Source organism: Equus przewalskii, chromosome 10 (genome assembly GCF_037783145.1).
Source record: "Equus przewalskii isolate Varuska chromosome 10, EquPr2, whole genome shotgun sequence".
Taxonomy (NCBI): domain Eukaryota; kingdom Metazoa; phylum Chordata; class Mammalia; order Perissodactyla; family Equidae; genus Equus; species Equus przewalskii.
This window is the reverse complement of record NC_091840.1, coordinates 4,502,469-4,528,498: the sequence shown is the minus strand read 5'-3', so window position 1 is coordinate 4,528,498 and position 26,030 is coordinate 4,502,469. Positions and strand designations below refer to the sequence as shown.

General features: G+C 41.5%; 1 protein-coding gene across 1 annotated transcript in view; it reads left to right on the top strand.

Annotated features, from left to right (window-relative positions):
* Positions 1–26,030, top strand: part of TNRC6C (trinucleotide repeat containing adaptor 6C) — a 141,419-nt gene that overhangs the window by 30,856 nt on the left and 84,533 nt on the right. The window contains 4 exon segments of the mRNA XM_070559819.1: positions 2,149–2,216; positions 7,469–7,537; positions 11,428–11,527; positions 12,314–12,335. Coding sequence (XP_070415920.1) covers positions 7,533–7,537; positions 11,428–11,527; positions 12,314–12,335 — 127 coding nt within the window. The 5' untranslated portion in view covers positions 2,149–2,216; positions 7,469–7,532.

Genomic DNA, 26,030 nt, shown 5'->3' with positions numbered 1-26,030 from the left:
GCCAGCCCCAACACATATCCTTTTGAATCTGGCTGCTCGTATGTAGTATATGATATGTCTGAGTGTGGTTTTCTTTGAGTTTATCCTGTTTGGAGTTCCTAGAGCTTTTTGAATCTGTAAATTTATATATGTCACCAAATTTGGGAGGTTTTCCACCATTATTTCTTCAGATTTTTTTTCTTCACCATCACTTTCTCCTCTACCTCTGGAATTCCAATGACATGAATGTTAGAGCTTTTATTATTATCTGATAGATCTCTGAGTGTCTGTTCATTTTTCTCCAGTCATTTTTCTGTCTGTTCTTCCGAGTGGATGATTCCTGTTGCTCCGTCAAGTTTGCACGCTCTTTCCTCCATCCTCCATTCTTCTGTTGAACCCATCCAGTGAAGGTTTTGATTCAGATATTTTATTTTTCAATTCTAAAATTTCCATTTAGTTCTGTTTTTATAGTTTCTGTTTCTTTACTGTGAAATTCTATATTACCATTTGTTTTAAGTATGTTTACCTTTATTTGCTTCCTGGAGCATACTTATGATAATTGCTTTAAAGTCTGTCTGATAATCGCAACACCTGGGACATCTGGAAGTTGGTGTCTCTTGTCTTTTGTCTTGACAGTTGGCCACATTTTCCTGGTTCTTTGTATGAGGAGTAATTTTAGATTTTATCCTGGACATTTTGAATATGTTGTGTACACTTTGAGTCCCATTAATCTCCCCCAGAGCATGTTGGTTTCGTTTTTGTTTTATCAGGCAGTCAACTCAGTTGGGTTCAGACCACAAAGTCTGTCTCACCTTCTCTGGGCAGTGGTCCCAAAGTCAGTTCAATTTCCCAGACCTTTGCTCTGCTGCTTTGGGCCTGGCCCACACGTGTGCCATGCAGGGGTTAGTCTGAGACTTGGGGAGGAGAGGGGTAGTTGAAATCATAGTTTAGTTCTCAAAGCGTTTGCACTGCTGTTTTGGGTCTGCCCCATGCATGCATGACTCAAGAGTGAGCCCAGAACTGTGAAAGTTCATACACAGAATTTGGGGGTCTCCCCCAGCTGATTGCTCTCTGGGGATTCCCCTGGCACTGTCTGCCTCACGGCAGCTCCTTTCCCTAATCCTCTGTTGAGAAAGATGGGGTTCTCTCTGTTTTAGCTGCCTTTGCCCCCACTGCCACAGCACAGTTCTGTTATTAGGCCCACCACTGGTCAAAATAGCAATGGACAAGCTGCAAGAGGGGAAAACGAGAAACTTACCCCTGTACAAGTCACCTCCTCAGTTTTGATTCCTCTCCTCAGCCCACCTGCTTTTGTGTACTTTTCATTAATTGTATGTTTGTATTTATACTGTACTTCATCAGTTTTTTTGTTGTAATCAGGGCAGAGAGAGGCTATAGTGGGCTTACTTCATCTTGGCCAGCACCAGAAGTCTTAAATCACTACTTGCATTAGTTTTCTGTGCTGTACAACAAATTACCGCAAACTTAGTGGCCTAAAGCAATACGCATCTATTATTTCACAATTTCTGTGGGTCAGGAGTGTGGGCATGGCTTAGCTGGATCCGCTGCAGGATACAGTCAAGGCCAGGGCTGGGTTTTCATCTGGGAGTTTGACTGGGGAAGGGTGAGCTTCCAAGCTCACTCAGGCTGTTGGCTGAATACATTTCCTTGAAGCAGTAGGATTCATGGCAGCTCTTTCTTCAAAGCCAGCACGAGAGGGAGCCTAAAGCCAATGTACTAGAAGGATGGAGTCTTTTACAGTGTAGTCAATGGCAGTCATCCCGTTGCCTTGGCTGCATTCTAATGGTGAGAAGCCAGTCGTGGGCCCCTCCTACTCTCAAGGGGAGGGATTGTACAAAGGTGTGAACATCTGGGGACCTTAGAGTCTCCATCAACTACACGATCCTTTGATCCTTTCACCCTCTGCTCTGGTCATCAGAGCTGTGGTTCCGTTTTCCAGCCCAAGTCCTGGTGTCATGCTGAATGACTTAGTGATGGTTCTCATGGGCAGTCCGTCCACTGCTCAGGCCTACAGCTTCCTGACCTCCTCTGTGACGGTGACCTTTACTTTAGAACCCAGTCCTTGTAACTCCACGACATTATTCTGTTTATTTCCATAGCCTGTCAGTATTAAGGATAATTCAAACTTTACCTTCTCTTCCCTTTTAGATTCTGTGGACCTTGAGGTCTAAGACTGTTTTATGTCTCATCCTTCTCCTACTGCTCACAAGGATCTAGTGAGTATTTCCAGCATGTAGCAAGTTTCAAAGACATGTTGAAAAATTAAGAACCTTAAATATTTCTGTGACAACTGAACAGGATGCCACTTCTTTCCACTCCCCTTTTTAATTTTGTCTGATAACACTGTACCAGCCCTTCCTAACCTAAACACTGCCAGGAAATTCTAATTGAATTAGCCACACTTTTTAAATTGTGGCATAAAACACACACACACACACACACAATGAATTAGTAAATATTTTAATGATATGGCATTGGAGTCTAACCAGTGTAATTTCAGAATATAGGCTATGCAGTGTCTTATAGGTGAAACCAAGTTAGGATGAAAACTGTTTATAGTTTCTGGTAACTAAACCTCAAAGGCAGAAACAGGCCCACCTTCTTTTATTGAATCCTGTTCTTTTGCAGATATGGGGAGTAATCAACTAACAAAAAGTCTTGAAACTTGGAAGATTTTCTACCTGGAATAGTTTTGCATGGGGTGATTCTAGTCCCAGACTGCCAACATAATTTTGCCTTTAAAATCATTGTTTCTCTGGGGAAATGTATAGTCTAACTAGGAACACGGAGATGATGCCTGTAGAGGCTCCACTTATGGGGAGTCTCCTACTTCCCAACCCTTCCTTCTTCTAGCTGCCTCTAAAATGTGAGCATTGCTTCTTTCTCCACCCAAAGCGTCCTGATCCAGTGATTGCTAAACTATCTGAGAATAAAAGAAACATACATATTGAAAACTCAGATTGTTAAAAATATTTTCTTTCTAATAGAAGTCATTATGGTAGGGACCCATTAGAGTATGCCTTGCCATAAAAAGTATAGGTAATTTGTGTCCAGTTTGGCCCTTTGGACTTGATCTGAAGTTGAGCTGCATATCTGATTTTCTCCTAGTTTCCACTACTACTGAAATAGGAGCTATACCACCAATCAGAGCAATGCTGTTTTCTTTAGCAGAAGCTGGATAGGAAAGCTGGAGTTATTTGTAATGGTAGTAAACTGGAAATGAAGTGAATGTGTTTGAATAGAGAAATGATTAAATGGAATATGATAACATTCATACCATGATGTGTTATGTAGCCATTAGCAATAATAGATTAGAGCTCTCATTTGGGGGAAGAGATGAGGAGAGAGATTCCCTCCCACACACGCGCAGTGAATGAGAAAAGCAAGGTGCAAAAAAGTTTATGTATATAAGATGATCCCAGTTTTACAAAACAATTATCAAATAAAATCCTTTGTAAAACTATACAGGTATGTATGTTTCTGTATTATTACATGAGCGTGGAGAAAGACATGGAAGGACATGAACTGGGTGGTTAACATAGATTATCTGAAAGGGAGGTGGAGGAGAGTGGACCTTTGATAGGTATCTGGAGGGAGGAGAAAGAATGAGTAAGGGGAGTCCAAGCCAATGAGAAACAAGACAAGCAAAGGTTTTACTGGAAAAAAAAATTACATTTCCACAAGTATTCTAAAATCATGTGTATTTAAATATAATTTTAAAAAGAAAAAGTTGAAAGTAAAATTAAAAAATGGAATTCTCCCAACCTGGCCATCCCTTTTCTTTATTCTCTTTGCTGCTTGACTTGTAAGTCCGTCACACAACTTCTTCCTGTAGAAAAAACACTGCTGGCTCTGTACAGTCAATACCTATTAGTTTTTTCCTCTTCCAGTGGGTCAAGAAACTTTGCAAACCTACGTTTATAAATCTTCTTACTAGCCCTCAAAGGTAAATAGAAACTTAAATATTACTTGATCATTTCAGAAAATAAAATTTCCTTTGGAAAGAAAGTATACTTACCAAAGATTTTCTCCGCTATAAATCTTAGCTGAGATTATGGACCAGAAATTAGTACCGGAAATGTTTTGACAGGCTTTTCTTGGGGCCACAAAGGCAGAAGACAGTCCTGCCGCCAAGGTCCTTAGAGCCCAGAGGACAGAAGGAAGCATATAGTGTTCATTAAAACCAGGACATATGGGGGCCAGCCCGGTGGCGCAGCGGTTAAGTTCACACGTTCCGCTTCTCGGCGGCCTGGGGTTTGCCGGTTCGGATCCCGGGTGTGGACATGGCACCGCTTGGCACGCCATGCTGTGCTAGGCATCCCACATATAAAGTAGAGGAAGATGGGCACGATGTTAGCTCAGGACCAAGCTTCCTCAGCAAAAAGAGGAGGACTGGCAGTAGTTAGCTCAGGGCTAATCTTCCTCAAAAAAAAAACAAAAAAACCAAAAAAAACCAGGACATATGGTCCCCTAACCATAACAGAAAGATAACATGAGCGGGAGGGCGTCACTCAGGTAGACTTGGGTCCTCATCCTTCCTTCTCTTCCTGCGTTTTGTACATAGCTGTTGTAATAGTGGTCATTTGTTTGCCTCATTTTTTGTGAGTATCCTTGAAAGGATACGGACTCTGCCTTGTTCACTGCTATAATCCCAGAGCACTTATAATGCCATTGTACAGAAAATGGTTGTTAAATGAATCAATCCCTCTTTTTGTCCCTGGTGCTAGTCACAGTAAATAGCATATGTTAGTTGTATAGTTCCTGAATGATTGAATTAGTAAACATGTGAGTTGGTCTTAAGGTTTAGGCTCTCTCGAAAGGAACTGATGAAAATAGCTTGCAAGAAAATGGAAGTCGAGAAATAGGAGGTTTCAGTGAAGATAAAGAACAGGTACAATGAAATAGGAGTGCGGATAGGAGATTATGGTCAGAACACAGAACAGTAACATCTGAAATTTCAGCAGTGGAGCAGTTCTGGGAGATGAAGTCTCGTAGCTGATACTGTGGCTGGAGCACCCTGGTAATGAGGGAAGAAGCTGCATGTTTTGACATTTGAAGCTGCTCTAGCAAAAGAGTCAGCTCCCTACCTGATCTCCCTCAAGCACAGCCCATCATGAAACAAGTGCAGACCGTGCACACAAAGCTGAGTGGTTTTTCAGTGCCTCACTTTGAAGCCTGAATGGGCAGCCAGAGGTTACGAGGCACTTGAGGAAAGACTCTCACATCAAAGAGAGTCTAAGGGGAGAAGCATCCAGGGAGGAGACAAAGAGAATGCAGAAAGTCTAGAAGAACTTCAGAAAACCTTAATTAACATCCTCAGCTAAAATAGAGAGGGTTTTACATCCATGAAATAAGAATGTAATGGAAAAAGAGCAACCGGAGAATGAGGAAGTTATTAAAAATTGTAAGTATCATGGAATAAGAAACTCAGTAGAAGGATTGGAAGACCAGGTAAAGCCAAGCACCCAAAAAATTGAGAACAATAACAACAAAAATGACAGAGTAGAAAATATAAAAGATAAATTATAGCTGATTAATCCAAGAGGTTCAGTATGTTGTGGTTTAGAAAATGGAAGGGGGCCAGCCCTGATGGCCTAGTTTAACCACTAGTTTGGTGCACTCTGCTTCAGCAGTCTGGGTTTGGTTCATGAGTGTGGACCTACACCACTTGTCTGTCAGTGGCCGTGCTGTGGTGGTGACCCACATACAAAAAGGGGAAGATTGGCAACAGATGTTAGTTTAGGGCAAATCTTCCTCAGCAAACCAAACAAACAAAAAAATGGAATAGAGAGCTAAAAGAAATGTCTCTATTGAAAGCATCAGCCAAATGCTAAACACAAATAATAAAGACACCAAGGTACATCATCATGGAATTTCAGATTCCCAAGGATTGAGAGTCCCTAGGATTAAGAATCTAGGGATAAAGAGAGGCTTTAATAACCTAAAAGGGACTGAAAATCAAAATGACATCAGACTTCTCAAGTAGGTACTGGATGCTAGAATACAGTGGCGCAGTGCCTTCAAAGTTGATTTTCAACCTAGAATTCTATGCTCATCCAGGTCATCAGTGAAACAAAGAGGGAGCCTAAAACTATTTTTAGACACACATGGTCTCCAGAAACTACCCTTCCTTGCACCCTTTCTTGAAAAGGTACTTTTGAGGAAGTTTTCCAGCAAATTGAGGGCATAATTCAAGGAGGAAGACGAGGAAGCACAGGATGCCTGAGTTAATACATTCAGATCAACATTAATGGATGGGTGATAGTGTTTGGCTGAGTTTGCATGTGTTGTTCTTTCTGCTTAGTCCGTTAGTTTCTCCTTTCCACTGTGTCAGTCTGGGTTGATAGAAATGACTCAGTGATACAGACAGAAGTTTAATATAAAGAATAATAGGCTTCAAAAAGATATACAGATGTCCAACAAGCACATGAAAAGATGCTCAATATCATTGATCATTAGGGAAATGCAAATCAAAACCACCATGTGGTACTTAGAGTAGTCAGATTAATAGAAACAGAAAATAGAATGGTGGTTGCCAGGGCCTGGGGAGAGGGGGTGATGGGGAGTTGTTTAATGGGACAGAGCTTCAGTTTTGCAAGATGAAGAATTCTGGGGATTGCTTATACAACAATGTGAATGTAATATTACTGTGAACTGTACACATAAAAATGGTTACGATGGTAAACTTGATGTGTATTTTACCACAACTGAAAATTTTTTTAAATAAAATAACTAGAAGATATTAGAAAACTCTAGCAGAGAGAGCTCCCAGCCCAGAGTGAGCTAGCCTGAAAGCTCTGGAAGGAGATTTGAGAATGCAACAGGAGAGAGGGCTCATGTTTTCAACTGGGGGAGGTGGGGAATATAAAAAAAAAAAAAGCAGAATTTTTGTAGGAAAATAGTGCAAGAAGAAAAGACAAACAGCTAGGGCTTTAGGAAAAAGAATTAGATGAAAAGTACAATATAATCACAGTTTACTACTTAGCTCTGCAGCAAATGTTTACGTATTCTTTATAAAGCAAATGCCATTTATCAATTGAACTAAAAGTAGTGATAGGATGGAATATGGTGGTACTGTAAGAACCAAATTCATATCTATCCCTATAAGAATTAAATTGTTAATATCTCATGGCCAACAGGCACATGAAAAGATGTTCAACATTGTTAACTATTAGGGAAATGCAAATCAAAACTATCATGAAAGATCACCTCACTCCCGTCAGGATGGCTATAATTAACAAGACAGGAAACAATATGTTTTGGAGAGGATGTGGAGAGAAGGGAACTCTCATATACTGCTGGTGGGAGTGCAAACTGGTGCAGCCACTATGGAAAACAGTATGGAGTTTCCTCAGAAAATTAAGAATAGATCTACCATATGATCCAGCTGTTCCACTGCTGAGTGTTTATCCAAAGAACTTGAAAACACAAATGCATAAAGATACTTGCATCCCTATGTTCATTGCAGCATTATTCACAGTAGCCAAGACTTGGAAGAACCGAGGTGCCCATCAAAGGACGAATGGATAAAGATGTGGTCTGTATACACAATGCAGTACTACTCAGTCATAAGAAATGATGAAATCCGGCCATTTGCGACAACATGGGTGGATCTTGAGGGTATTATGCTAAGTGAAATAAGGCAGGGAGAAAGTCAAATACCATATGATCTCACTCGTAAGTAGAAGATAAAAACAACGACAAACAAATGCATAGCAACAAAGATTGAATTAGTGGTTACCAGAGGGGAAGCGGGGAGGGAGGAGGGCAAAAGGGATGATGAGGTGCATGTGTGTGGTGATGGATTGTAATTAGTCTTTGGGTGCTGAGCATGATGTAATCTATACAGAATTCAAAATATATTACCATGTACAGCTGAAATTTATATATTGTTATAAACCAATGTTACTGCAATAAAAAAAAAAAAGTTTAATAATGAGCCTTCTGGAAATTCCCCCAAGTATGTTTTACTTGAGCTACCAAATATTCTAATAAATATTATTCTTTAGGCAATGTGTAAAAAATTAAAAAATTTTTAATATCTCAAATTGATAAGTCAGGAAATAGCAATCCAAGCATATTATTTAGAGATGTGGAGGTACTTCTCCTCCCCATATATATATTAGAGTATATAATTAAGTGAAAAGAGAATACTGTAGAAGAGAGTGAATAGTATGCTTTGTTACTTTTTTAAAAAAAGATAAGTGTAGAGTCACATAGAGAATGTTCTTAAAGATGTCTAAGAGGGCCAGCCCTGGTGGCCTAGTGGTTAAGTTCAGCATGCTCTGCTTCAGCGGCCTGAGTGCAGACCTACACCACTTGTCTGTCAGTGGCCATGCTGTGGCAGTGGCTCACATACAAAAAGAAGATTGACAACAGATGTTAGCTCAGAGTGACTCTTCCTCAGCGAAAAAAGAAGAGATATCCAAGAAACTTAACGTGTTACCTCCAAGGAGAGGGCTTGTGGGCACTGGAAAAAAAGTCATCTTACTTTTTGTTATGTATCTTTTGTACTGTTTATGTTTTTTTCCATGAGCATGTGTTACTATATAAAGTAAAAATGTGGTTCAGTGTTGATTTTTAAAAAGAAGAATGGCAGAAATTGTACACTGAGAGTTAGTGGTAGAAGAAATTGCTGTTACGGAAAAGTTAGATAAAATTTTATTAAAGAGCATACATTTGAATTGTGCTTTGTCATATAAACACGATCAGACAGGAAAGTGTAAGATATCTCGTGGCTATATGGGTGCTTTATTTACAACATTTTATTTTACTGTTACAATAAAGCCTGAACTGTACTGCTAGGCAAATAGCTGGCTGTAAGTAATTTAATTCTCAGAGTAATAGAATTAAGCAAAAATCATTTTTATTGCATCTTCTATTGAGTGCCTTTTAAAAATGCAGACATACTTGCTGACTTTCTTAAGTGTACTATCTGAAGATAATGTAAGGCTTTCATTGTGCTATTGATCAAGAACGTCTAACAGTAGGGGGCCACCACTGTGTTCCTGGTGTATTTGTGCACTTCTGCCGAGGATGTGTGCCAGCAGCATGGTGATTGTGGCACCAGCTTGTCAGCCACAGGGCTCGTCTGCACCTTGTCAGAATCTTTAAATGCAGATTTCCCAGTGTCTATGCACCTTTCAACGTAAAAATATTCCTGGAAAGCATCATCTAAGATAATGAAAAATAGCCATTTCCCAAACTTTATAAATGTACTGACCTTCTTTAAAACCAGGTTCTCAACTTTGGCTGAACATTGGAGTCATCTGGAAGCTTTAAAAACTTCTGATGTCTGAGTTTCCAGAGATTTCACTGAAAAGGATTGCAGCCTTGGCGCTGGCAGTTTTTAAAGTGTCCCAGGTAATTCTGATAAGCAGCCAAGATTGAGAACTACTGTTTTAAAGGAAGAATATTCTCTACGTACCCCATGACACCGTGTTGATTTAAATTATTTTTATGCTGGGGGGCCGGCCCGGTGGCGCAGTGGTTACATTTGCATGTTCTGCTTCTCGGCTGCCCGGGGTTTGCCAGTTCAGATCCCGGGTGCAGATATGGCACTGCTTGGCAAAAGCCATGCTGTGGTAGGCGTCCCATATATAAAGTAGAGGAAGATGGGCATGGATATTAGCTCAGGGCCAGTCTTCCTCAGCCAAAAGAGGAGGATTGGCAGCAGTTAGCTCAGGGCTAATGTTCCTCAAAAAAAAAAAAATTAATTTTTATGATGGTAGTATTTAAATATGTACAAACTGACCATAGCGTGAAATTCCTTTTGCATGCAGTTGTATATAAAACATATTTACAAATTAAAATCAAACTCCAAAATTACTAATTCAAAAACAGCATTACTGGTTGGATGGTGATGTTTTGGTGAGGCTTTTCTGCCTGTTGTTCCTTCTGCTTAGTCTGTTAAATCCTCCATCCCACTTGTATCAGTCTGGGCCCAATCAGAAGATAGAAACCACGTGGTGATATAAACAGGGAAAGTTTATTATAAACGCTAATTAAATTCTGATAAAAGAGTATCTGTAGAAAACCGTATGGACCTAGGCTGAGAGAGAGTCCCCGAGGAAGGACTGACTGGAAGAGGGCTCCTCTCCTCAAGGTTGGGGTTCAGACTCAGTGAAGAAAGTGTTGTTGCAGCCCACTGGATGGCAGAACAACTCCCTGGTTTGCCCAGGTCAGCTGGTCTGCAGTTGCTAGGCAGCAGGAAGACTCCTCCAGAGCATGGCCCAGCCCAGGAAAGCCGCAGCCAGTAGCCAGTCACGTGGGCACACAGAAGGTGGAGCCCTGGTGGCAGCCCTCCTGGTGGCAAGCTGCAGCTGATGGCCAGGCATGCAAGTGTGCAGAGAAGTGGGGCTATCAGTGCAGTAGCGTGGAGCACACAGCGTCCCGGTCAGGAGGGCCGTGTCATTGGGAGAACCATGAGAGACTAGTGCGAAGGGGGGGCAAGAGGCAGGCCTGGAGCACAGTGTCTGTGTTGAAAGGGTCATAGGTGATGACACTAGACCTTGCCAGAGCTGCAGTGTTGCTGAGGGGCCGCCCTTTCTGGGCCCGTGACTGAGGTCCTCACTGATGTCGTCACAGCCACATGTTGACCCCACCCCACAGCAGCCATAAATAGTGGGAGAGTGCCTTTCTGCTACCCTGTCCCTCTAGGACCCTTTCCTGAGAAAGCTCTGCATCGTGCTCACTGGAAAGGAGAAATGCTTGAAGGAGGTCTGTACGTTATTGTAGAGCAGGTGTTAAAGAGTGAATTTGAAGCTGACAGGCAATGGGTTGATAACTGACATGCCACCCCGTGCCAGCCGACACTTTTGCAGCAGTTCCGCCTGACTCAGAGGCTGCCCGCCTCTTCCAAGTGGAGCTGCTCTGTGCTGTGTTCCGGTCTGGCCTTAGAGTAGCGCACCATGCTCTGTAGGAATCTCTGTTTAAAAGCTATTGGTTTTTCAAACAATCACGTAATTATAGTGTGCATAAGAATCACCTCCAAAGATTCTAATTTGGTTGGGTGTGGGTGGAACCCAGGAATCTATATTTTTGATAGGCACCCCCAGTGATTCTGAGGATTGTGGTCCCTGTGGCAACACTGAGAAGTGCTGCTCTGGGGCTGGACTGAGGGAACTGCATCTCACTCTGTTTTCTACTCTTATGTCCTAATACATCGTCTAATAGAAGGTTGGTGCTCAGCACGTGTGGACCGAACAAAGGTCCAACTGAACCTAAAGAAATCGGGGCCGCTTGCTGTGGTCCTGGAGAGATGTGGCCCGTGGTGGGGCGAATGTCTGTCCTAACACCTCTGTTCTGAAGTGTCCTTCTTTGTGCCTGTGTGAAACTTTGACTTAAAATTTTCTGCAGCTAATGCTCTTTCGTTTTTTGATTTAAAATGGACATTATACTAATACTACTTTTCTTTATATTTAATAGGGAGAAAGAACAAGAAACACAAAAAGAGGAACGTTTGATGGAAGAAAAGAAAAAGAAAAAGCAGGAAGAAAAGAAAAAGAAGGAAGGTGCTCAGAAAAAGGTTTGGCTAGAGTTACTATGTCATTGTCTTTATAATCATTATGTGTCTCATTTGCATCATCATAGCCATTACATTACAAAGTTTTGTTTTATTGCTTTTAAAAATCAATATGCTAAATCTATAATCAGCAAAAAATAGATATTGTACTGGTGAAATAAATACAGGGTGACAGCCACAAGATGTCTTTCTCAAGGAACTGGAAATGTTAGAGCCGTGTTTTAAAGAAGTTTGATTTTAGTTGGTGGTGGTAAAGAATGTCCATGCTGTTCTACTTAAAATGAATTGTTCAGAACAACCATGTGTAAGAAGTGAGGAAAGGACCACTTAACTGATTTTATTAGAAAAGCTGGAAATAATTTTTGCAGCTTTGGCAAATTTTCTTTTATAAATCCTGTCGGTAAATATGAAAACGTTAAGTCCTACTGTAAGTCTTATAGTCATGCTTGGACTTGGTGGCATTTAATGTACCAACTTATGCCATTTGTTTTTGTTCTTGCCTAGTTTAATATATCTTGTAGTTTAAACTCTAATACCTTTTAGACTATAATAAAATATAGAGCTTAAATGAACTTCCACATAGATTTTTTTGCCTTTAGATCAATAATGTCATATAATCGATAGCATGTAGACAGTTGTACATTTTTCCCGGTAATGAATTTTAATAAAGTAACTGGGCAAAAATTTATTTTTAAAATTTTCAATATTAAAAGTCTGCTTATAAACTTTCATAGATGTGTACATTCTACACATTATTATTCCTAAAGAGTTTCTGATTTTTTTTTTCAGGCTGCTGATCAAAAAACCAAAGGTAAGTTTATTTTATGGGGGGGGTACATTTTATGGCAGTACCAAACTTTTTATGATGAAGATGACTTTTTAAAAAATTAATGTTAAAAACAAAGAATCCAACCCGCCTTGGAATTTACTTTTTATTATTCAGTGTGAAATTCTTCATTTATCACTGGTTTTACATCTGCATCTCATTGACACTTGCTTAGTCTGAAATGCCTAAAGAATGTTATATTAGCTTTCTAAACGATACTTTATAATTTTCCTTTGGTTTGATTTCCACTAAACAAGGATTAAACCGATGAAGTTGATCCAATTAATAAGAACAACCAAAAGATACTGAATTTTTTAAAAACTTCCAATTTGTCTTTGCCAACTATTTATAATAAAAAGAAGTATATTCTTTCTGTATTCCCTCTTTGCTTTTTAACGTGTAAGAGATTTCTTTTTTATTCTCCAAGTCCAGAATTTGCTTATTATTGACTTAATGGGTGTTGGTGGAAACACATGTAGTTCTCACGGTAACTTAGGCATGCCTTTGATTTGCTGGCGAATGAACAAAATGGAAGCAGCACTCCGAGCCTCTTCATTTTATGCTTACATGGTTGGGGCTGTTCGGTGGTGAAGAGCACACACTCAGGAGTCGCGTACACCAGCTCTCTTTGATTTGGGGCAAGTTACTTCGCTTCTTTAGGCCTCAGGTATCTCGTATTTAAAATGAGGGAGGGAATGAATGAATGGTTCCCACCTCATGAGCTGTTGTGAAGACTCAGCGAGATCATGCATGAAAAGGGCTCAGTGCCTTGGTGCTCAGTAGACGTTGCCTATAATTAATTGTTATTATTTTTAAGTTTTTATTTCTGTTGGACCATCACATGTACACAAATTGTACATGCAGATGCATGCAATGTAAAGATTTCCGTGAGAGTGTTGTCTCAGGCAGCACCACGACTAATACTCTTACTTGACATTTTATAGTTTTCAAAGTAAAGTTTCTGTGTGTTATCTCCTTTGAACTTCATAACTGAGCAGGGCAGGTGTTAGTTTACAGTGAAGAAACTGAAGCCGGTCATATGAGCTGGGTGGCTCGCTCTCGGTCTAGCAGTTAGTGGTAAGGGTGGGACTTGAGGGAGCCCGGGCTCCTGACCCCCGTGCAGTAGGCCTCAGAGCCACTACACCAGAGTCACATGAAGGGATGAATTTTGTATGAAATGAATATTAAAAGGCAGCATAGTTTTCAGAAAGGACATTCTTCCCTCTTACTCTCTCAGAAGCAGTGTGCGTTTACATCAAACCTTCCAGAAGGGTTCAAAAGGTTGTGGTTGTAGTTGTATTTGAATTTATGACCTTGAATAAGAAACAATGGTTCCTTATAATTGTCCTTCAAAAGTACAGAATTATTGTTCTGACTCCTCTATTTCCTTTTTCATTTAACATTTTGAGGAGCTTTTACAACCTGATTCAATACCAGGTATATTCTGTTGTCATTGTAATTGTTTTCTCTTCAAATAGTAGCAAATTGCTTATGACTCTATAGAGATCATGAATTACATTGTCCTGACACCTTACGCGGAGTTACTATTTTCTGTTACTCTTCTGATGAGTATTTTCATTTCTGACTCCAAACTCTCCTGGGTTTTTATCTTCTTTTATCTTCTCTAAAATCCTACTCCTTTGGGTACAATTTGTCAGTGACTGTACTGACTATAACTAGCCTCAGAACAGATCATAATGATGACTGTTAATGTCCTCTAAACAAAAAAATGCTTTCTGAATTAGAATCTCACAGTGTTGCTAGATAATTCATTAGTGAATATTAGCAGCATCAAGGTTTAAATTTTTCTCAGACTCTCTATTATTACTGGTTACATCAAAATTAACTGCCTGCAAGACGGTGGTTCTCCGTTTCTGGGTGGACACGTGTTTTACGTAACACAGGCTGGCCTGAACGTGTGAGATATATTGTAGGAGCAGCATTAGTGCTCACATGCAACATAGATTTACTTTTCCAACGCTCTGTGTTTTAATTATGTGCCCTGCCCTAGTCTGCTAGGGGCTCCCTTGGCCTTGCTCACCCATACAGCCCCCGCTCCCAGCCCTGTGTGCAGGGTCGGAGCCTGAGTCAGCGCCCTCACTTAGAGACTGCTTTCCTGCCAGACCCTGGCCTCAGCCTGTACATCTGTTACTTCTAATTGTTGGTGCCGTTGTCTCCAGTGTACACACGAGTAAGCTGAAGCTGTGCAAGTTTGTTGAGTGCCCCCAAGGCTACACAGCTGGGGAGTAGCAGGCTGATGTGCTCGGAACCTTTCTGCACTTACAGTGCCAGGAGAGTCACACAGTAGACCTTTATCAAGCATCGCTGTGTCTCAGTGCCTACCGTGTTTCAGAACAGAACAGGGGATTTTCAGAGAGGTGTGCTAACTTAGACAAGGTCACAGAGCTAGTGAGAGTGGCAGAACTTGGTTCAACCTTGCCTCTGACTCCAGAGCCGGGTCATGCTTCCTGGCCAGATGTGACAACCCACTCCACAATCAACAGGAGCCGGAGAACCCTGCTCTCTAGGAAAGAGTTTAGCAATTTGAGTGAGTCAAGAGTTGAATACTCTCATGAGAGAGGCTACAGTCATAAATTAGATTATATAATATCACTGAGTCAATTAACATGGTAGAAAGAAGTTTGAATTGATTTTATTTTGATAATTAGCTCAAACTAGACCAAATCAATGAGTAATATACTTGCTCTGCAGTATTACACACTGCTCAATAGTGGTAGCATTAGTAAAGCAGTGCCTCCATTATTTAACATTATATTTGACTTAATCTCAGTACCTGAAACTTAGCCTCTTTAAATTTTGATTTACGTTTAACATTTTCAGAGAACTCTTTAGAATATACTGCATATACATATATATATTATACCTTTCTGCTTTCTCCTAGAGAGTAGCCTAATCCATTCTTGGTAGGTCAGTCTTCATTATAGCATTAATTATGCTTAAAAAGTTTTTTATAGCTGGCTATAACTGTTGAACTATGAATCTTCATTTAAAAGACTAATGCAGAACTGAATCTCGCTAGAAATTTGTCTTTTTTGATGAGCTTAGTCTAATATATGGCATGCTTCTCCTCTCCTCCTACCCCATCTGAAAACTAGGTTTCTAGAAAGTCTGCTTTACAAAATTTACAAATAAAATAAAATTTTGTTTCTGACTGTTTTTTAAAATCCTGACTTGTGATTTCTTGGTTGAGGTCATTTTCTTCTTGTTTTAAGATACAGGCCAAGTGACTAAGCTTTCTTGAAACACTGTGCTGCCGACATTTATGCCCTGCCCTGGTGTCAGGTGGGGACCACGCTTTCTCTGCAGCCAGGAGAGACACTCTGGTTCAGCTCTGAAGGTTTCCATTCAAGTAGTGGACTCGTTCTTGCCTTTCACCAGTTTCCTCCTCTTCCTGTCCCCCGACCATGCGGATCCTGCAATGGGCTTGAGCTCTGCCTCTGCCGGAGTCTGAACATGGGCATATGCCTGGAATCCTTCTCCTTCACTGCCTTCTGGTCTTGGGTAGTTGTTGTCACAGTCACCTCTTCCTTATTTTTCCTCTTACAATGAAAAAATATAATATGTTCTTATTGAAAATGGTTTGAGCATTGTCTAAAGAAAAGTTAAATTCACGTGAAATCTCTCCGTTCTGAGGTATCACCAGTAAACATTTTGTTGGCCATCCTTGACTGCATCTCTTTATGAGTATATACACATAAAGGTATATTTTATATGGCCTCTCTGCTGCTTCCCCAGTGAGTACTCCCCCGTCGGCTGCCCCTTGAGGAGCTGCACTAAGCAATTTGAAAACCTCTCTATGAGCCTATTTTCAAACAAAATAATACTTTGTAAATTCTGCTGAACATTGTCTTTGCCTTGGTGATGAAGAGCCAACTGAACACAGTTACCTGTGATGCCTTCAAGAGGCCCTGGATGCTCTCATAGTTGGGGAGGGGAGTCAGCCACGATCCTGCTATGGAACACCATTACCTTGTGTGTCGTCTCCCTGCGGTACAGTAACTAGTGTCTAAGTGCCGGACGCTTTACCAGGGGTTCTACTTCGGTAAGCAGTAATTTCTGTTCTTTATTTTGGGCGCTGCCCTTAATTTGGGCACAGATAATAATAGCTTTCTATGTGATGTGATGGCTTTATGAGCCTAAATTCTCTGTATTGTCTTCTGAGTTTTTTCATGGATTTAATGGATTTTTTTAAGATGAACTATTAATAATATTCATTAATGTGAAGTGAATTTAATTCACTGGTTTTAGCCAGATTTTTCTAAAGTTCATAAAATAGGAAGATACGTTTTCATACAAAAGACTCAAAGTTAATTATATCATATATGAAAGCAAATATCTTGATGACCCAATGTGGCTCAAACTCCATATGATTGATGATTTGTGGTTTTGAATGATATACTTTTATAAATTCATACATTTTAATTAGTCTCCTAATCTTGCCTGAAAGGATTATAAGTTTTGCAGTCAGATATTCAGCTTTGCCTTGCATTCAGTTTGTAATTGTTAATTTTAAGAAAACCTTTATGTGCTTTTGTTAATGTAAATAAATTGAAAGCATGTTCTTTCAGTAGCCTTACATTGAGTGATAAGGGTTTGGGGATCACAAATTATATACACTGTGCCATACTGTCATTAAGGCTCATTCTAAACATAGAGTTTCAAAGCGTTTTCTCAGCATGAATGAGAAGTAGTGAGAATTGAGTTTGAAAGCATACCCTCCCCATGTCAGAGTCAGAGAGAGGTAAAACAGACAGAATGGGAACCCGCAGTGCTGCACTTCTCTGGCTCCGTGGCACTTCTGTTCAGCTGAGGCAGCTGATTGCTGTTCATTCAGTCTTTCGGGGGTCTCAACACAGTAATCAACAGTTAGTCTTTATGAAGCATCAGATCTGTGGTTTCTTGAGTTACCTTGTGTAATAAAATTGGCCGGATTCCTTAAATGTATGAGTGTTCGTGTTCATATCCACATAACCAAAGCAAATATTATATTCAGTGCGTGTTGCTCTTAAAAGCAGTGGATAAGAGTCTAACCAGTATGCTCAGCACAATATTTTTTTTTTTTAAAGATTTTATTTTTTACTTTTTCTCCCCAAAGCCCCCCAGTACATAGTTGTATATTCTTTGTTGTGGGTCCTTCTATTTGTGGCATGTGGGACGCTGCCTCAGCGTGGTTTAATGAGCAGTGCCATGTCCGCACCCAGGATTCGAACCAACGAAACACTGGGCCGCCTGCAGCGGAGCGCGCGAACTTAACCACTCGGCCACGGGGCCAGCCCCTCAGCACAATATATTTTATAAAATGTCTCAATTTATTTGCCTGTCTACAAAATTAATAAAATCTTAGAGCTTGAAGGATCCTTAGAGTTTATCCAATTCCTACGTTGGATAGGAAATGAGATTCAAAGAGATTAAGTGAATTGTATAAGTTTTGACAGCTCGTTTGGCAGAACAAGAACTAGAACCCTTATCTTCTGGTTGCCAATTATGTATTTTTTTCTGCTATCATATGAAGGAGACATAGATATTATGTATCTATTATCAGTATAACCATTCATTTTATGAAGTAACTTACGGTCTTTTCAAATAAGGATGAAAGAAATTCCTAAGAGATTTATTACATGAGGGATCTTTATGGGATGGTATCTTACAGGATTTTAAATATTAGATGTGTCTTTCTTTGGCCATGTTGCTCTTTATTTAAAGTAATTATTTAATTTTACTGTTAAATCCCTAGGGGAACGAAGATATAATAAATGCATTAATTTTTTTTTTTCATGGGAACAAAGGAAAGAGTATTAAGAAGTGGTATTTTCCCCCTAGTATATAGGCAGTTTAAAAGGATGAAAACTTAATGGGGTGGAGGGAAGTAGGTACATATAGAGAGAGAAGCTCTTGATCACATTTTAGAAGAAAGGAGATAAACCCAGTGATAACAGGGCAGCAGGGCACTGCTTCTTGGTCACAAGCCCCTTTCACAGCATCCTCTTGAGGGCCCTTCCAGTAATGCTCAGATGAAGGGAAGGAAATCTACATCTCCAGTTAACATAACTTTTCACTAAAACATTAAACGTGAAAGCGGTTTCCAAGTTTAGAGAAAGTGACAGTTTCTAGCTCTAAAGGAAGCTGCCAGTCTGCTTTCTGAGAAATGACTTATTTACCCAGGTTGCTTTCTTTTCTTTGTTTTATTTAACAGCTTTCTTGAGTTATAGTTGACATACAGCAAACCACACGTATCTGAAAAGAACACTTTAGTGAGTTTTGGCATGTGCACACCTGTGAAAGCATCCCTGCAATCAAGGTGACATCGTCGTCCCTGAAGGTGTCCCTGGGCCCCTCTCCACCCGTCTCTCCTGCCCGCCCACCCCCAGCGCCCTGTAGGCAGGCGCTGATTGCTTTCTGTCTGGACAGAAGTCTCTCTCTTCTAGACTGTTTGATAAACGGAATCACACAGTATATGCTCTCGGCTCCTTCCAGTCAGCCTCACACTTTGGAGATTCCTTCCTGCTGTCGCATGTGTCCGTAGTTCATTCCTTTTGTTGCAGAGCGGCGTTTCTTTGGATTTATCACAGTTCGTTTTCCCCTTCAGCTGTTCATGGACACTTGAGTTTTTAGCTCTCATGAATAAAGCTTCTACAAACATTCATATACAAGTCTCTATATGGATATATACTTTCATTTTTCTTTGGTGAACGTGTAGGAGTAGAGTGGCTGGATCTCATGATAGATGTATGTTTAACTTTTCAAGAAACTGCAAAACTTTTCCGAAGTGGTGTACCATTTCAGTTCTACATCCTCACTAGCACTTGGAAAGTCAGCCTGCGTCGTTTTAGCCATTCCAAAAGTGTGTGATGGTGTTTCGTTGTGGTTTTGATTTGTATTTCCCTAATGGCTACTGATTGAACATTATTTTGATGTGCTTTTCTGCTGTGTATCTTCTTTCGTGAATATCTATTCAAATATTTTCCCACTTTTTATTGAGTTATCTGCTGGCTTTTTTTTTTTTTTTTTGAGGAAGATTAGCCCTGAGCTAACTGCTGCCAGTCCTCCTCTTTTTGCTGAGGAAGACTGGCCCTGAGCTAACATCCGTGCCCATCTTCCTCTACTTTATACGTGGGACGCCTGCCACAGCATGCTTGCCAAGCGGTGCCGTGTCCGCACCCGGGATCCGAACCGGTGAACCCTAGACCACCAAAGAGGAACGTGTGCACTTGACTGCTGCGCCACCAGGCCGGCCCCAGTTAACTGCTTTCTTATTCCAGATTGGTTTCTAATATTAAATTGGCCTCTACAGTTGGGCAGAAAGTCTCATCGCTGCTTAGTTTTCTGCATGCCTCAGTCATTTCCCTTTCCTTTTATGCGTGCAGTTTCTTGTAATATAGTAATTTCAGAAAATATGTACTTTCAATTGTGATCACATTTTATCTAGCTTTTAGCACACCTACCAAATAATGTGTTAATAAATGAACTAAATGGTAGTCACATTTTTCTACCTAGAGTTGTCAAGGTAGTTCATTAATTAGTTTAATAAACAATAAATACCTACCTGACAGCAGAGATACGTTCCCTGTTCTCAAAAAGATATGTTAATAGAAATAGTTAGATATATAAGTAAATGGATATATAAGCAGATGAATGCAATAAAATGTTGTGGATGCTGTGATTTATCCGACATCTTCTATCTGAAAGCATTTAAGTTACCTTCATTTGGTCGTCTTTTCATCCAATATTTGTATGTTTATAGGAAACGATAACCTGTTTTTAAAAATAAGTGAGAAAAGTGGGGCAAAGGAACATACTGATTAAGAATGAGATAAGTGCATTCTAGAGCTTCCAGCTGGCCCCTAAGGTAGCCATGAGAACAAGGACAAGGAGGGACGCCTATCCCAGTCATCCCAGAGCCATCCCTTAGGCCATTAGAACTGAGCACTCTTGACAGTCTGTCCTACCAAAAAAAGGAGTTGAAGCCAGAAAGGTGGAGGGCAGGGTGACTAGCTCATATATCGAGTCCATCTGAAGGATGTTAGATTTGATCTTTTAGACCAGAGGGAGCCATTGGAGAGTTTTAAGTGGGAGAGTGACATCATGAGATTTATGTTTTAGAAAGATCACTGAACGTGCCACATTGAAGATGAATTAAACAGTTGGCGAGAGGGAGAGCTGGGGGCAGTGGGTACAGTTAGACCACTGCCACTGCACAGTTCAGGCTCCAGAGACTGAGGTGAGTAGTGAGGGCGGAGAGGAAGGGGTCATGCTGGTAGATAGTCTACCAGGGCTGACCACTTGATCCCAAAGATATTTGTTGAACACCTCCCATTTTCCTGGCACTGTGCTGTTTGCTATGGGGAGAAAAAGATTTGAAAAATAGATATGCTTCTCACTCTTGTGGAGCTTAGAGTCTTATGGGGAATGGACATAAACAGCCATCAGAGTGCACTATGTGTCATTACTAACTGAGATGGCTGCTCTGAAGGAAAGGAACATCATTTAATGAGAGCATAGAGCAGAGGAACCTGAATGAGGCTGGCTTAGGGAAGGCATCCCGAGTGATGCTTGAATTGAGATTTGAAGGATGAAGAGAATGTAACTAGGCCCAGGAAAGTAGAGAGAGGGCTAAGGGCTCCCACGTACAGAGGGAACAGCATTTGCAAAGGCTGGCTAGCTGTTTTCCAGAACCTAAACAAACAGGACGTTGGCTTAGCAGATGAGTAGTCAGCAGAGGGGACAGTAGTGTGAGATGAGGCTAAAGGTGGATGGGGGCAGGCATCATAGAGGAGGAATGTTCTTTTCCTCGAGCAATAAGGCTTTTCAGTTTGCCGCATGGCCATTTTTCCTCCCCCCCGCCGCCTTCTCCGACTAAATGTCGCAGTGCTTTAACTCGGCCTCCCTCTCCTGGCAGGTTGAAGGATTCTGCACTTTTTGGGGAAAAACATCCCAGGATTATTGCTCTTCCACACTTTATTAACTTATTAAAGAAAACTCACACAGAGTCCTGGTGCAGAAGGCAGTGCGCATGTCCTGAGAAGAGACCTGTGGGCACACTTGCACTGAAGCCGTCTGTTTCATGAGGTTAGGGTTTGCTGTTTCTCGAGAGCTTGTTCAGTTCAGCATGATTCAGCCGGGAAAGGGACGCGGTCAGGATGGAGGTGAGGGAGCTGAAAGCAGTGGACTCGGTGGACTTCCTTTACCCTCATGTCTGTCCAGTGTGTGTTGCCTCTTTTGAGGAGTATTTCAGCTGATGTTACATATTGAAAAGGTTATAAAAAAGCCGATATATATTAATGCTGTATTCGTTACTTGGCTTTAACATATGCTCTTATCAAATTTTTCCCCCTTTTTTAAACTATTTTTTTCTTCTTTTTTTTCTTGGTAAGGAAGATTGGTCTTGAGCTAACATTTATTGCCGATCTTCCTCGTTTTTTATTCCCTTCCCAAAGCCCCAGTACATAGTTGTGTATTCTAGTTGTAGGTCATTCTAGTTCTATGTGGGATGCCACCACGGCATGGCCTAATGAGTGGTATGTCGGTCTGCCCCCAGAATCCGAACCTGCAGACCCCCGGTTGCCGAAGCAGAGTGCGTGAACTTAACCACTCAACCACGGGGCCAGCCCCTCTATTTTAATCTTCTAAATCAGCCAGCTATTGTTTAAAAGAGCTTAGAAGCATTTGCCTGTAAGGTAAATAGTATATTTTCTTAAAGTAGAAGAATCAAAGGACCAAAACAAAGTAACCTTTTTTTTTTAAAAAAAGATTTTATTTTTTCCTTTTTCTCCCCAAAGCCCCCCGGTACATAGTTGTATATTCTTTGTTGTGGGTCCTTCTAGTTGTGGCATGTGGGACGCTACCTCAGCGTGGTTTGATGAGCAGTGCCATGTCCACGCCCAGGATTCAAACCAACGAAACACTGGGCCACCTGCAGCGGAGAGTACGAACTCAACCACTCGGCCACGGGGCCAGCCCCACAAAGTAACCTTTTAATGAAATTATTCGTATTATTAGTAGTTATTATTAAAGTAATTTTACTTTAACGTTTATATTATCCAGTCTGATATATTGAGTGGCATTTAATTTAATACCTTTTAGAGAAGTAACTGTAGTATGTTAGAAAAGAAAATATCTCTAAACAGCATTTCTCATTAGCAACAGACACTAAGTTAATATAGTTAGTAGTTAATGAGTTTGTGCTCATTTTGAGTTGGGCTCCAAAAGTTGCCGTGGTGACAGATCAGCCAGAAACCGTCAGCAGAACAAACAGAAGGCCATCACTTTGTACCCAACTGGGACTGCCGATAAACACAGCAGATGGACCCTCGATGCTCAAAGCTGCCTTCTCCTTGCATCTCATTATTCTAAGGGACCCTCTCACTACAGTGTTTGTTGCTGTATAGGTTGCAGAAGAAATTGTAATAATGAAAATATTATTTGAAATCACTGATTATTTTAGCAGGGGAGAATACTTCTCTTTCAAAGTCACATTTGCAAACAGTCAGTCATATATTTGGGTGAATTTAAAATTTTAAGAAACTCTGTCTTTGAGTATATATTCTGAAATACCTAGAATTAATGGATGATATTTGAATATTTTCCCCTTTTTTGTCATTTTGTAGTATCTATGCATAAGAGAAATTGTATGCTTTATCATACGAAAACTTTTTTTTAAGTTCTAAGATGCCGTCAGTTATAAGACATAGTATTGATTTAATAATGTCTTATTGATGGCGTTGGAGAGTGAATGAGGAAACCATATTAAATTTATACACCAATTGTAAGATTCTTCCCAATTTCAGAAATAAGATGTGTTAAAATGTCCCTCTAGGGGCTGGCGCCGTGGCCGAGTGGTTAAGTTCGCACGCTCCGCTGCAGGCGGCCCAGTGTTTCGTTGGTTCAAATCCTGGGCACGGACATGGCACTGCTCATCAAACCACGCTGAGGCAGCGTCCCACATGCCACAACTAGAAGGACCCACAATGAAGAATATACAACTATGTACTGGGGGCTTTGGGGAGAAAAAGGAAAAAAATAAAATCTTAAAAAAAAAAATGTCCCTCTAGGTTAGCATTTACCTATAAAAAGTTACTTTTAAAATCTACCTCTCCAATCTGTTGCATGCCTACTTGTCAGTATTCTTTAGGCTAATGGTCATAGCCCAAGAGATTTTAATTGAGAGTGAATATAAATAAGTCCCATTAGAGTAAATACCGTTGAAAGGAAAGTTGATGAGTATCTAGCTCATACCATATACTGTGATGTTGCCGAGTGGATGCAAGATTCAAGTGTACTACTTGCTAAAAAAATTTGTGCTCTTAACCAGAGTTCAGTTGAAGAGTACAGAAACGACTCTAGCTGTTTTAAGCAGAAATGAGTTTAAGTACAGGGAATTGAGTGCTTATAAAATCATTGTGAGGCCAGGGGAAGGGAGCGTGCACTAGGCTGGGCCTCCAGAAATGATTCCCTAAGACATCCTCCCCAAGAGCTGCTCCCTGGGAGAGAGTTGGAGGCTCCACTGGCACTGTTGACTTCAAGAGCACAGTGTCACTGCTGCAGCCCAGCAGTGACTCAAGAAGTTGCCACCAGTGATGTCTCTCATCGCCACCAAGGCAGTGATTGTGCACTGGGACCTTGAGCAGAAACTTCCACCATCTCCAGGGTTCTGCTTACACTTGGAGCTGGTGTAGTAGACAGAGAGCAGCCAGGTCACTGCCTGCCAGACTGCACGCGTGCGCCTCTGCTGGGGGCCTGAGCCATAGCTACGACCCAGGCGCTGCCAGTCCTGCACTGATGTGCATGTTGGGGGAGGGGAGACAAGGTTGACTCCTGCTCTGTAACATTTTTAAAAATTATGGGATGGCTGTTCATTCACATTTATATAGTGCTTAGCACTTTCCAAACAGTGGAAAGGTGAGACCCAAATTAAGGGGGGTGGTTTAGGGCCAGACCTAGAGAGCTAACCCTCCAATCCTGAGTACAGTTGTCCTCCTCTCTCCTAAGTTCCCACGGTGACTTCTTCACGTCTCTGCCTACCTTCTTCCCTTCTTTATTTCCTTATCTACCATTCATTTCATGTGACTTCTTTCTTTTAAATCAGCCTAAAATATTTCCCTTTGCTTCTGAGAAGAGGAGGAGGATTATAACTAACAAAGATTCTTTGGTTGACCAAACTTGAGTCAGGCTCCTGGACCTTTTCCTGGGCCTTTCTGTGCACTACCTTGTAAAATCCAGTTTTAGGAAGAACTTACTACGTCAGTGTAACCAGCACTACCCCACCCCACCCTGCTGTCTCACCTCCCTCGGTATCTGCTCAGGGTCCTCGTCCTCCACCTCCCTGAGGCGGTGTCTGGCCGCCCTGGCCTGTAGGCAGCAGGACTCTCCCTCACCCCTGAGGTTTCCTCGTTGTAGTTTTCCATCCACTGCCCCCACCCTGCTCCTTGGCTGTGAATTCACACTTGCCCACACTATATTCAGAGTTGGGCCCAATCTCTCTCCCCCACTGCAGGCCCCATCACAGTGTCCTTATACCCGTCACTGTGGTCCTGATTCAGATCTACCTTACCATCTTTCACAAGCGTCCGTGGATTTTTTCTCTAACATGATATGAACACATTGCACTTACTGTGTGCCAGGCACTGTTCTGAACCATTCTTTGCATATATTAACGTTCATTCCTCAGAGAACCCTTTCAGTAAGGTATTGTTACCCTCATTTTATCCCCCTGAGGGACGGAGAGGTTAAGTGACTTACCCAGGGTCACCAGTCAGTAACTGGCAGAGCTGAGGTTTAAACCCCGAGTCCATCCTCGTAGCCACTACACTGCATCTCAAGAGGAGTGTGTGGGAATGACAATAAACCCAAACTGTGCATGGCGAGTATCTCTGGGCGAAGCTGGAGTGTACAGTCAGGGAAGGGGAGGCAGGGCTTTGGTGGAATTGGTGACATTTGTTTCTTAAGCTGGGGATTGGGTTCATGGGGGGTTGTTGACTATTTGCTCTTTATGCCTTTTGATACATCTTAAATATTTCCAAGTAAATTTTTAAAGAGAAGAATGTCTTGGTAGTATGACTTGGGTAAGGAAATAAGATGGAAACGCCTCAGTGCCTGGGCACCCCATGCTCCCCTGCCCTCTTAAGTCCCTGGTGAGGAATGTAAGGTGCAACTCCTCCTCCCAAGTGTGTGCCTGCGTCACTTGTAGAACAGAACAAGGTGGGAGCTGCTGCTGTGGGCCGTGGCTCCCCTGTTGTTTCCCTTAACCGTGAAGGTGGTGTCAGACAGGGTCACCTGGCTCTAGAGCCTGCACCGGCAGGTTCTTGATCAAGGTCACCCGCTTGTTGAGTTTAAACAGCCAGTGATGGTTGCAGCAGTTTGACTCCCCATGAGTTTTCAATCTGAGGCGTCTGTCCCCAGAGAACTTCTCCCTGAAACCGGAGGGTTCAGACCCCTCCACGTGCTGCAATCAGGACAGGACCACATGGAGCAGCCTTCCACCAGGCGGCCCCCAGCACTCTCCCAGCCGTTGGCCAATTGATGGAATCCAACATCCTCACCAAGTCCGTGGCGGCCTTTCCAGCCTCACCTCCAACGGCCCTACCCTCAGGCACTGAGCTCCAGCCTCACCAGCCTTGCTTCGGTCCTTGAAAGCACGAGGCTCTTTCCCATTTCAGGACTTTC